This window comes from Alternaria atra (assembly GCF_907166805.1).
Source record: "Alternaria atra isolate CS162 genome assembly, contig: 34, whole genome shotgun sequence".
NCBI classification, from domain to species: domain Eukaryota; kingdom Fungi; phylum Ascomycota; class Dothideomycetes; order Pleosporales; family Pleosporaceae; genus Alternaria; species Alternaria atra.
The window spans coordinates 910,546-922,926 of record NW_025091333.1 but is presented as its reverse complement, the minus strand read 5'-3'; the positions used below and the strand labels follow the sequence as shown (position 1 = coordinate 922,926).

Here is a 12,381-nt window from a genome sequence, read left to right as displayed (position 1 = left end):
GTAAGTTGAATGCATAGCGCGGTGTCATCGCTACTTCCTCCTTTAACATCTCATCTTACCTCAAACCCCTCGATTGCTGCCTATCTTATCGCTTCGGGCCTACCTTCCTCCGCTCCGTGCGTTGTACGAAGCATCTCTCATCTCGCTCCCTCACACCATCCTCATCAGCGCAACGAACAGATTCCAGACGAACCATGCATTCTCCCCCATTGCTGGTTCGCTCTGACCCTTCAAATATGAGGGATAATGCGCAAGAACAATCGCCGTGCTATCTATCCAGTTCACCCCTTGGCTGTCAAAGGCCGGAGGTTGAGCTTGGGAAGGGGCATTGAGCACCTGCTTTCAGACCTGCCTGTATTGAGCGAGACTCTTCTCCTGGTAGACTAAATGTAGGGGTATATAAGCTGATAATAGTTGAACTGGATGGAAAGGACTGGTTTCACTTGGGTATCTGGCTGTATATAGTTTACGTTTATATCTTCGCCTCACTCTACAACTCCACCTGTTCCACGTCCTGCACCTGGCGCTCCTTCTCCCTTACCTCCGTCGCCTTGAGAATAAGGCGACGGTAGTCTAGAACAGCTTGTTCCAACTCCTTCCTCTTCAGCGCCTCGTGATCTGAATGCGCGACGAAGATGGAGCCTGGGCCGTACAGGTACCTCTTATGATCACCAGAGAGGTTCGGTACATCCGTCCCGTAGTTGACGGTCATGGTCTCGAAGCCCTCAATATCACAGTTTATATCCACAACGCCATATCCCTCGCTTGCCCACTGTACATCCAGATCTCCGCCTTCCTTCTGCGCAGCGGCCTTGACGTTCTTGAGCGCGTCGATGATTTGTCCGCGAACGAGATCGGGGGTACCGGCCGCAAGACGCGTAGCAATATTCGCAGTCGCGGTTTCGGCGACAACGTTGGCCGCGACACCGCCCTGTACGCGACCAAAGTTCATGGTCGTGTTTCCGTATTTCTTGCTCCAAGGGAGGTGCTCCCTTAGCTTTAGAAGCTCTCCCAGTGCCTCTACCATGATGTCGTTTGCGCTGACGCCCAACCACGGGTATCCTGAATGCGCCGCCTTGCCCGTCGCTTTGACCGAGAAGCCTAGCATGCCCTTGTGTCCACAGACTAGTTTTGCCTCGGTGGGTTCTCCGAAGATGACGATTTCGTGCGACGATGGGCGCTTGTCCCAGTCGCTGAACGCGCGCATGCCGTCGCCGCCTGTTTCCTCGCCTACAACAAAGAGCAGGGATATGTCGTCTTGTAGATGTTCTTTTATCTCTTGTGCGGCGATTATCATGGGTGCGACGCTGCCTTTTGCGTCTACACTGCCTCGGCCGCCAATGATGTCGGTCGTCTCATTGTGGTAGTACGGCCAGTAGGGTGGCACAGTATCAATGTGTGAGGATAGTAGGATCGTGGTTTCGCGCTTGCTGCCGTAAGCTAAGAGGTTGTATCGGTCCCTGGACACTTCCTGCTTCTCGACAGTCCAATCGTGTGCGCGGAGATACTTGGTGAGCCAATCGCCAACGTTTTTCTCATCCTCTGTTATCGACTCGATCTCTACGAGCTTGCGGTGGAGGTGTAGGAGGTCTTTGGAGGTGGATGGGTCAAGAACAGACAGCTCGAGGGGTGTTCGGGATGGTGGAACGGCAGCGAGGGCGCTGAGGATTAGAGAGAGAACGGAGAAGGCACGAAATACCATTTTGAGGTCTGAGAGGCGGATGGCACCTGAATTGGGATTGAAGATTACTTCTTGGGGCTGAGAAGAGCTGGACAGCTCGGTGCTTTGAAGCTTGAGCTTCGCTTCCCGCCTATGACGATTGCGGACATTGATCACCTTCCTTCTTTTGCACTGGCGCCTAGATCTTTCCTCCTAAATGGGTAAGCTAATCGATCTAATTACGCGTCTGAATTGAGTGGCACTGTCGCTCCTGTCTAACGTCATGCAGGATTACCCCACAAGATATTCCGGAGCCGTAGAGGTGCAGGTCTGCGCCCGAAATGCCAAGCCATGCCCATTCAATATGGTGTATTCGCTCGATGGTCACCGATATAACGAAGGGCAACAACAGTATGCACATGTATGTATCGAGGCACGGTATATTTCATGGTACCCACACGCAGATGAAAGACGAGCCCATTAAGTATGCCCTACAAGCGGTCCGTGTGGGTCTGTAGACTCCCTTTCTCTTAGCTCACATTTGCCAACAGATCATTGTCCTCCATCTTTCTGTTCTCCACCCAGATAACATGGTTGAAGCGTAAGGTTGACATGTCGCGAATAATGCGTTGCTGCAGGCGTTTCGTGTGTCATCCCAAGGTTGATTCGAAGCCACCCAATAACCGCGCGGTTGAACGTGCAGGGAACTTAGAACAGACATGATCGCGCATGAGCATTTATATAAGACACAAGAACATGTGTCTCGGGAGTACTCTGCAGTTGCTTTATAAATTCGGTATTGTTTATACATTCCCTGCACCTCTCGTTGATCGCTCAGAATTCTTTGGTATCGTACGCTTTGGCAAGCAACTATCGGATATTCTATCAGCGCAACTGGCTACAGCTATGGTTTGAAATTTTATTCATACATTCCGTGGCGCATCCATTGACCATGTTATAGAGTACATCTACCGTTATCCAAAGTCACTGCTCGAATGGACAGGCAACGGTCGACCTGGATGCGGATCCTCAGGCTTGCGCTTCCCTTATATCACCAAGATCAAGAAACTCCTATGCATTCACTCATAACACAAGGCACCACATTAAAAAATCGAGCGTGTTGATACAGAAGCCTCGAAAGATAGATCTGCAAAACCGCAGCGGCAAGTACTGGAGCAAGTTCTTTTCCAAGCCGAGGACTTGCAAAGACTGCGCTTTTTATAGGAACGCATTGGAATTAGATGAAAACATTGACATGCTTCCCATGCCAGAACTTATACTTAGGCTTCTGGGTGGTTCCGACGCACAACATGCCGCCTGGGAAGCGAAGGTCCTCAACAAGTTCTTTGCGCAAAACGGAGATAGGGGAATGGTAACACAAGAAAGTGATACGTGGGCTTGGGTTTGCGATCGGAAGATAGCCGCAGGAAGAAGTCGAGATTATGGACGGAGTTTCGATCCGGATGGCTTGCGCGGGATTCTGGACATGGAGGTAATATTCTCAATACGCTACAAATCCAATATGGCTGACGAACAAAGCGGTTTAATGACCAGGTCCTTGAAGACGTGGATCAGCGTATGATGTTCGTTCGGTCGCCCTATCTTTCATCACTCTCCCATTGGCGTGGTACTCACCATAAGACAGTTACATTTCGGAACTCACCCCAGAGTTCGTCGTCAGTCTCACAAAGACAGTGTGGACTGCGGGGGTAGAGGCATTACGTGATGCAATTTGCAAGCATATCGCCATGGAAACCAGCCTACGGGTACATGTTCCGGTACGTACTACGCCTACAAATGCAACCATGCGGAAGCTGACCTACCACAGATCATGGGCTTCCCGACATACCGGTTAGAATTTCACATGGCGCATTTGCTCTTGAGAAAATCACCACAAATCACAGACATAGCCGCTGGCAGTGAAGACGTTGACAAAACTGGATCATTGCTAGATCTCTCGTTCCTCGAGCTGGTTGGCCATGATGGCAACGTAGCTCCACATTCGATTTACCAAGGGCATATGAGCATCGTCATATGTGGTTGGAGCAATCTCCAATGGACTGGATACGTTTTTACTAAATCAGACAACGATGACTTAGATGAAGAAGATGAAGACGAGTTCAGAGGACATTTCTTGACCTCGCAATACGGCCTCGACTTTGTCCTTCCCCGACAATCTACACATTGCTGGGACGCGAGGCGGTACTGGCTTCGTTTGGTCGCTCATCGTTGTCAATATGTGCTAAGGGAATGGCTGTATCTTGTACACACCATAGAGGATGGTGTGGAGTCATGGGTATGTATGAGTTTTCAATCTCGCATGACTTGGGACTAAGTCGTAGTAGAAAACAGAAGATCCATGCAGTAGCAATACCAACAAGTCAAGCTTGCAAGCGGACGAGATTCAGAAGTCCCTGAACAAGACCCTCCAGACCATGCAGCTTCTACGTAAGTTGCGGGACGAACTCTCGACCACGCTCAGAGTGTACAACCGATTTGATAAATATGGTGGAGATAGACACTACTTCTCCGACATCACAGACTGCTGGTCGGTGCAGAACAGCATTGTGGAATCTTTCGAGAAGCTTACCGACCTTTCAATCCAACTAAGGTCCCTTGACGATTCTTGTAAAAGATTTGCAACTCATGTAAGTCAACAGTGACAATGAACAACGGACTCCACTCATGAAGACCATAGCTGGGGCGCATTCTTGATCTCGAGAGTAATCGCCTGTCTATGGAAAGTAACAAGCTCAGCCGAGAGGCCAACGAACATCAACAAGCGAGTCACCGCCTAAGTGAGCGCATGCACAAAATGAACGAAGAAACAAGCATACTCAACAAAGAAATGCGAAAGCTAAATGAGAGGAGCACAGAAGCGGCATGTATGAGCCAAACAGAGGCCATGAAAACTAGTCGCAGTACACGCGTGAATGTCGAGGTATAACATCCTTCTCTGACCGATACTACCAGTGTGCTGATATCCTCTAGCTGTTGTTGCTTACGACCCCCTTTGGTATCGTCCTCCAGTACTTCGGCTCGGAGCAAGAGATATTCTCATTCAATCGTAATCCAAAGACCTTTGTCCTTGCCACGGTAGTATTGATGGCAGTCCTCAGATTGTTGACCTTATCTCTTGAGTATGGGGGCGCTTTGTTCGCGTTAGTGTATCGGAAGTCGTCTAAGCGGTCAATGACATCGAGCCATTCCGAGGGAACTCAAGGTGAGGATTATGCTGTTGGGCGAGAGTGATGTGACCTTACTGATGCACTTAGATACCGTTGAGCTGGACACGATACAGCATGCGTGATGGGCTCTTCGACGTTTATATCATATCGAAACGAAAGATTCCGGTACTGCGCTTGCGGTTCGGATGAGGGGGGTTGTCCTTTCTTCCGTCCATGACAAGTTCATAAGAAAAGGCAAACACACGGTGTTAATGCTTGCCGGAAGTAGCGGGCCGGCGGCAAGGATTCACTAATCAACCAATAGCGTCGAAAATCTTGTTGACAATGTGTATGATTGCTTTCCCGCGGCACGTTCTTCGGACAACGGCGCACGTACAAGACGTGAAGGATTTGTGTACCCCTATCTTCGGGCCGTGTGGCGGTGCTTACATAACCCTGGAGATGTCACACTAATCTAATCTAGACAGACTGCTACCACATGAATGTTGTGGCGGATGACCCATCTCTATGTCAAAGTCTGGTAGAAGTTATAAATTCTGCAAGCGGTCCAAAAGCTTACAGGCCTAAGACCGGCTTGTTGTTGAACGGCCCTGTGCCACCCTTTCTTTACTTTATGTTTTAGCAGCAGCTGCCGAGCGTGGCATTACAGACTATCTTCTTTGTTGTACATTGCTAGACTCGACTTGGCTTTAATCCAAGTTGAATGGCGGTGTATTCTGGCCCCATGATACACGTCGTCCAGATGGGTTCAGTATCCGAACAACCCAGGAATCCGCATAAATGGTTAGGTTTTGCTCCGACGAATTCAAATCGTGGCACAGCCGACATTCCTATGTTCCACGACTGTCGACGGTAGCCAGCTTCTACAATCTCCTTAAGTATGGCTGCACTACCTACGTATAGAACAGTCTCCCGAATCTGATCAGAAGCAGTGTACGATGTAGAGGACTTGGATAGGCTATACCCACATAATCTCCAGGCAATCTAGCTGATTGCTTTTTGAGAATTCCGTTGCCCACACACCAAAACTCAATACTTTCCATGGATGTCTTTCTTTTCCTCATCTCCGGTCGTACCCACAAGAAATATGCATGATTCACACTAGACTTGGGTTACGTTCCATCGAGAAGAGCTACTTAAGCATACATTGCCGATCTTGGTCCCTCACAGTATAGAAGAGAATGCATGAAGGTAGAATTTGTCAGAGAATAAGAACCAAGAATGCTTGCGTCTCTCAAAACCAGATACCTGGGCCTTTCACGACATTAACGCTAACGCTCGTAGCCTGTCAACTAGCCCAAGTGTGGTTCTGCTGACCTCGGAGAGTTTGCTTGGCCAGCATCGTTCCCCTCCAAAGTTATGTTCTTATGGGTTGCTATGGGTCAAGCATGCACACCGCTAAACCTCCCGGTTACACGAAGTCTAGAATGCAGCTCAGCTATATGGTAGTGGAGTATGCATCCATACAACGTGAAGCGATGCCAACGTAGTGTTCTCGTTACGCTAGTAGGGCCAACATATTTACACCGCTTCCCTCTATTTCTTCAAATCTGTAGTGGAACCACATCTCTAGGAAGTAGTGTAAGCGTTGATGATCAACATGATGGCAGACTACCTGCACAGATGTGTAGAATCCTGACCCACATGACAACTTCAGTATCTGGAAGTTGAGTAGCGTCCTTTAACACGCAGAAAGGGTGCGTGGTTATAAACTCTTTGTGCGTTTCATTTGGGTTTAGTTCATATTAATGACTGAGTTATACCTAGGCCGTTTTCAAGGGTTCTGCTTGTGAACCTTCATAACACAGCTATGTTTACTCTCAACCTAGGACTGTATATGCATGTGCGCGTAGGTTTTCAGTCTAGAAAAAATTTACTGAGCCTTATTACAGATGATGTTACCTTGACAGTGCTGCTCGTTGGTTTTGGGATCAGTACCTACATTGTACGACGTTCCCGAGCTCCAGCCACGCTTGGGCGGTTCTTACCTAGCAGCAGGGTCTACCGGTACCAACTCAACCTTGAAAACCTTAGAACGCGGATTCACAACATCAGAACCGACGCAATAAACTAGCGCTTGCTTAGTTGCTTGTATGCTGCACCGGCATTCCGATCACTATCGCGTCCTCCGGGATTCCAGTTGCGATCGGGGCGCACGCGCCGTATTGACGTCCGGTTCCCAACGGGATAAAGGGGCCGCAAGAGGCAATTTCCGGGGCTTCTATGCATACTGCTGAATGTTTAAAATCGAGACAAGCCCACAATTTCGTGAGTATCTGGGTAACGTCAGCTAGCCGTTGTTCCCGGTCGGCCACGTACATTCAACGTTGCCTCTCGAGGTAGTCTGGAAAGGGGACCCACCGTTCCCGCTCCTCTGATAAGGTAAGTACACTCCACACCATGGTAGTCTCCTGTTGTCCTGAAGCGCGGCAAGAGTATTACAATCTACTGCGTTCAGCTATAGCTCTTTTGTCGGACCGAGTACCTGGTCGCCAGTATTAGCTCTTATCAGCATTTTGAAGCTGGAAGTTGACCAAAGGGACTGATCACATATTTCCTATTCGAGATAACGGAAACATTTACTTACAACTACAACAGGGAATTAGTGAAACCGTCTTCGAAGACCCAAGTCCCAACCTTGAAGCTGTCCGGCGCCGTTCCCCCGTTGGCCGACCCAACCCTCGTTCTTGCGACGCGACTACATCAACACTCTCGGATTCAACGTGTACATGCATATAAGTGGAAAGAAACGAGAGCAAGAACCCAATCGCTGCATACGTCCTCCGGCAAACAGCCTTACCCTACGAGCCTTGAACAATCCATCTTTTTACATCGTCCACTATCCAACGTGGAAAGTCAGAAAGCGTTCTCTTGATAGCTGTTCCAGCACAAAAAGGTTGCTGAACTATAATGGCTCGCGTTGGCGGTCGAGGGAGCCTCCTTAAAAGGAAAAGAGAGCGAACTGCAATTCTACCTCCATGCTCACCTTTGGATAAGCATGTGCGCACGGCTGGCAAGAAGTATACCTTCATATGGCAGTGCTGTTATTGCGGGGCTCTGTCTATACCATACCGTAGCAATGCGTGCCCTTCTTGCGGATACGGCAGATGCGGCAACTGTCACATAACAAAAGTTCAGCAGAGATAGGGCACTCAGCATACGTCAAGAAAAGACGCAGTGCATGGCCCGTGGTCAGCGGTACATATGAAAGGAGAGAGTAAGATTCGAGTGAAAAAAGACGAATCATTCGAACCTGGGCGATGCTCAGACTATATACATGAGACCAGCGGGTCATGTGATCTGCTCACTTGAATAGGCGATGCATCTCTTCTTAAACAGACGTGTTTGTACTGCACGCCGAAACCGCACACTAGTCGCAGACCTGTGGCGCTCGATATTCTCTCGCTCGATTCGCGTCAGCTTGGGGCACGCTTCCCTGCCTACTCTGCTTCCATTTGGAGGAGGAATATCCGACAGCCTACATCCATTAGACCTCGTTCTGTACATTCTCTACTTCCCTTGTCTCTTGCATTTGCATAACTCAAGCGAATCTGTTGTAAACCTTAAGAGCTGTGTTTCAAGTTCATGTACATTAGCACTTCAGTCTAACTCATCGGTTCTTGATTTTCCTTCACCTTTTGTTCTGGTTTCGGCGTCAGCGAGAATATCATGTGGCTAGAGTAAGGTCGTACCTAATCATTGGATTCTGTTCCAGCTCACAAGGAACAAGCCACTGCCACGTCAGTGTAGGCATGACAGAATGCCATTGGTTTTATTCTAGCGCGAAAATCATGCTCAACACGTAGCTTGCTATGTTTGGGCCCTACATTGCCCGCTGAAGGTTGCCTGAAATCGGCAGGACCTACCAAAGTCAGGCATAGATGGCTAAAGGAACACTGTAGATATATGAACTGTGAAGTGAAACCCAACATATTTGGGCTGCACTATCTAAGAAAGCCCAATATGGGGTTGGGGCTGAGCAGAGTGACGTTCCGATGCTCTTGCTAGTCTACCGTAGGTGACACCCTCTCGGTAGGCTAAGTCGGCCGATGATTGGTCGACCGCGAGTAGCTCGCTTACAGCTACGGTCGAATCATAGTGCCGACAGAATATATACAATATTACTCTGCGCAACATCCTCCTGTGTTTGAATATACTACTGATCTCGGAAAGCGTTCAGAATTTGTTTATCCAAGCGGTGTATACAGTGCATCATTCCAAGACTACTTGATTATATGCGCTGGCATTCTGTTCTGCGCCCTTGAAGGTCCTCCTCGCCTTGCCCAATCTCAAGCGACCCATGGACCGGGGTTCGGGTCAGCCTGAATTTTGCCTACTTACCTACCGCACGTATATACCACGAGCGCTTCGCCTCACCATCACCACAGACGAATGGTTAACCGGGTAGGAAATCATGCATACCCGCCACTACCTGAATATGGAAAGTCTTGGACGGCCTCTTCCTGCACATCATCTCGTGATATACTTCCAGGGTGCATCAAATGCCATCATACAACGACTAACATCACAAGACGTGTTTTTGTGTGTAGCACCACGAAATCTAAACGTTATCGTACTACGAGCATACCGATGAAGAGATGCAGTACCGGAGCATGCGGGTAGTGTGTATCATACTGTCACAATAGTCATTTGCCATTGGATGGATAGGCCATCGCCCTTCTAACGAGGCGGACTTCTACATCCCTTCGGCGATTCATATGTCTATGATACAAATGCCTCATCGTTCTCGAGTCCCCCCGCATTCTTTGTGAAGTTGTGAACCGCCAGATTCCAACAAAATCTATTGATCGCGTGGATTTGGGAAGACAACTTTCATATACTCCTTATCTGCCGTTAATACGAGCATGAGCCTCTTACAAACCATTACACCACTCAAGTCTCTACCCCATGAATTACCTAGACGGTACAACCTTGAAAGCTAGTTGCGCAGAATACGGCAAAGCATGGAATCAAAAATTCAATGACAGGAACCGCAAGAAAGAAGATCGCCCTTTCCTGAAGTGCTTACGAGGGGTGAAAATGAAACGGGAGCTCTTGGACGCTTTTCTCCAAGATACTGATAGCTCTATCTTGTCGCGAGAAGTCCAATGGGTGAAAAGAATATTCGACAACATACTACGTGGAAGCAACACGCTGGCTTGGGTAGAGTCCCGTGCGAAGACGTCTGACTCCAACCACATGTCACCTGAAAACCTTACGCCGAACCAATTGGCTAGTTTCATCAAGAACCGGGTGAGTCTAGGAGCTAGTATGCCAGAAGTGTTGCTTGACAACAACTAACAGCTTCCAGTCAACAAATGCCGTATCAGATGCTGATGTCATTCGGCGCTTGATGTATGCCTAACTTCTCTCAATCACCATACAGCGAAAACCATGTTACTCGTACTTCTGGTAACCTTGTGCATACAGTCGCTGACCTTATCAGTTTCATACGACAACTCGATCTGGACTTCGCATATGCTCTTGCAAAAACCTCATCATGGAACGAAGTCTTGGCATTAAGGCCTGCAATACGTAGACACATGATGCGTGAGACGGCCATCAATGTACACGTTCCAGTAGGTTACATGACAAATTTCTGATTGCTCTAATCTGAAATGTACTACAGCACACCGGGTTTGAAACTTTCCGCTTGGAGCTGAGCCTACCATATCTGATCCTGGAAGAACGAGATCAGTCGCAATCGTCTTCGGCTGAAGTAGGATGCGGGATTGAACGATTGGAGACAGATCTGTCTTTCTTAAAGATTGATGCAGACCAAGGTGACGGTCCAACGCACTTTTCCATTTGGAAGGCACACGAAACCGTTCTTGTGTTTGGTTGCGATGCGTTTGAATGGACAGGCTATGCATTCTCGGCCCGTTGTCCCTCCATGAATGAAGGCCAGGAGTTAAACCCAGAGAATGAAGACGAAGACAACAATGGTAGCATGCCAGACGAAGATCTGTTTGCCACCGGGGATACAAATTATGATGACCAGCACGTTCTGGATGCTAACTCGCCGATATGGGATCCTAGAGTGTATTTCCTCTGCGTACTAGCTATTCGAGTGAAGATCATCGGCCAGCGGTATGATAGCCTGATTCGTACTCTCGAATTAGGCGTCGACGAGTGGGTTAGTTCACTTATCAGTATCTGATATTGTTAGTCTTACTTATCGTTGATAGACCAGATCGATATACACGGTCAGGAGCCCACGGCCTGTTCCGAATGCGAAAATCAATACCTCGCAGTTGGGGCAGGAGATTAACCAGATCCAAGAGGTTCTACATGCCCTGAGAACACACCTGTCACGCACGATAGCTGTGTGGGTGAGATTCAGCGGCATTGGTGGGGATATATCCTTCTTCTCCGACGTGAGCGACCAAAAAGCCAAGTTCGCACTCCAGGACACGAGCGAAACCTTTGCGGATCTGAAGTTTCAACTACAAAAGCTGGACGGAGTAGACCGAACCCTAGAAGATGCGGCCAAGGCTGTGAGTACAATGTTTTGATACCATCGCCGAAGATTCTGACGACATAAGTAGCTTAAGAGGGCACTGGACGCCCAGAATTATCAGCTCGCCCAACAGACGTTGAGGTTGAACCAGAAGATCAATATCATAGCGATTGACAGCCAAAGATCGGTGGCAGAAACGAACCAAACGACGAAGGCGAACGTACAAGTTAGTGCAAAGTCACCCCAATCAGATCGCTGTTACTAACAGGGTTAGCTACTCCTGATCACAAGCCCTTTCGCCTTCGCCCTCCAGTACTTCTGCGGCGAGCGAAACTTTCTCGGAATTGATCGTGGTCCGAAAGCTTTTGTGTTGTGTCTCTTTGTACTGTTAGCCCTTCTGCCACTAACGACACACGCCGTTGAAGCGCTCATCTCAGCTAAAAACAAACTAATTAAGCTTGCATTGCGAAAGATGGGCCGCGAGTCTGACCGGATTAAAGAATTCGGTAAGATCATCTCAATTCCTAGATCCTAGGGGTTTCCATGCAGCTGTCGTCCCGCTCCATGAAAGCCGGCTAACTCTGCTAGAATTGAACGACCTGGAGCATCCTGACAGCCCGGATCCTGCCAACACAAGATCTCCACCTGTGCGGCAACGAGCTTGACTTGGCACTTCTAATGAATTATGATGTTTATGATTATGTATGATCTGAGAAAGTTTATCTATTCCTAGCAGTGACATTGCCATTTGGCCTTCTACATGCTGATCCGAATGAAATGATAGCATTTATCCTCTTACAACATATAAATCGTATTGGTATAAAGTTTTGCAATTCGCCAGATTCGGACGAAACCGATCAAAAGTATGCAAATCAAAATTGCGACTATGTGCCACATAACAGAATGAATGCTCGTAACAAACTACGATATGACCCATTTGCCTAAGCAAGAGGTTCGTAGATACTAACACATACACTTGGATATGGCACCGAAACCTCTAACCAGCATAGACAAGGAACAAAACGCTCTTGCTCTCTCACGCATGTGAGAACTGTTCATGATGTAAGTTGTAG

At 48.3% G+C, this 12,381-nt stretch overlaps 3 protein-coding genes across 3 annotated transcripts; 2 read left to right on the top strand and 1 right to left on the bottom strand.

Annotated features, from left to right (window-relative positions):
- Positions 1–490: 490 nt before the first annotated feature.
- On the bottom strand, positions 491–1,702 carry ALTATR162_LOCUS10762 (uncharacterized protein; the record flags this gene model as incomplete). Its single annotated transcript, XM_043318401.1, has 1 exon — positions 491–1,702. One exon carries the CDS (start codon positions 1,700–1,702, stop codon positions 491–493), a length of 1,212 nt encoding a protein of 403 aa, XP_043174336.1.
- A 422-nt stretch (positions 1,703–2,124) lies between these two features.
- On the top strand, positions 2,125–4,970 carry ALTATR162_LOCUS10761 (uncharacterized protein; the record flags this gene model as incomplete). Its single annotated transcript, XM_043318400.1, has 11 exons — positions 2,125–2,160; positions 2,212–2,261; positions 2,431–2,569; positions 2,622–3,152; positions 3,200–3,252; positions 3,306–3,438; positions 3,489–3,956; positions 4,006–4,308; positions 4,359–4,601; positions 4,652–4,883; positions 4,936–4,970. The coding sequence occupies 11 exons, from the start codon at positions 2,125–2,127 to the stop codon at positions 4,968–4,970; spliced, it is 2,223 nt and encodes a 740-aa protein (XP_043174335.1).
- A 4,786-nt stretch (positions 4,971–9,756) lies between these two features.
- ALTATR162_LOCUS10760 (uncharacterized protein) lies at positions 9,757–11,973 on the top strand (the record flags this gene model as incomplete). The annotated part of the gene is made up of 8 exons (XM_043318399.1): positions 9,757–10,101; positions 10,160–10,203; positions 10,295–10,415; positions 10,478–10,984; positions 11,037–11,345; positions 11,397–11,534; positions 11,583–11,814; positions 11,897–11,973. The coding sequence occupies 8 exons, from the start codon at positions 9,757–9,759 to the stop codon at positions 11,971–11,973; spliced, it is 1,773 nt and encodes a 590-aa protein (XP_043174334.1).
- Between the last annotated feature and the right edge of the window lie 408 nt (positions 11,974–12,381).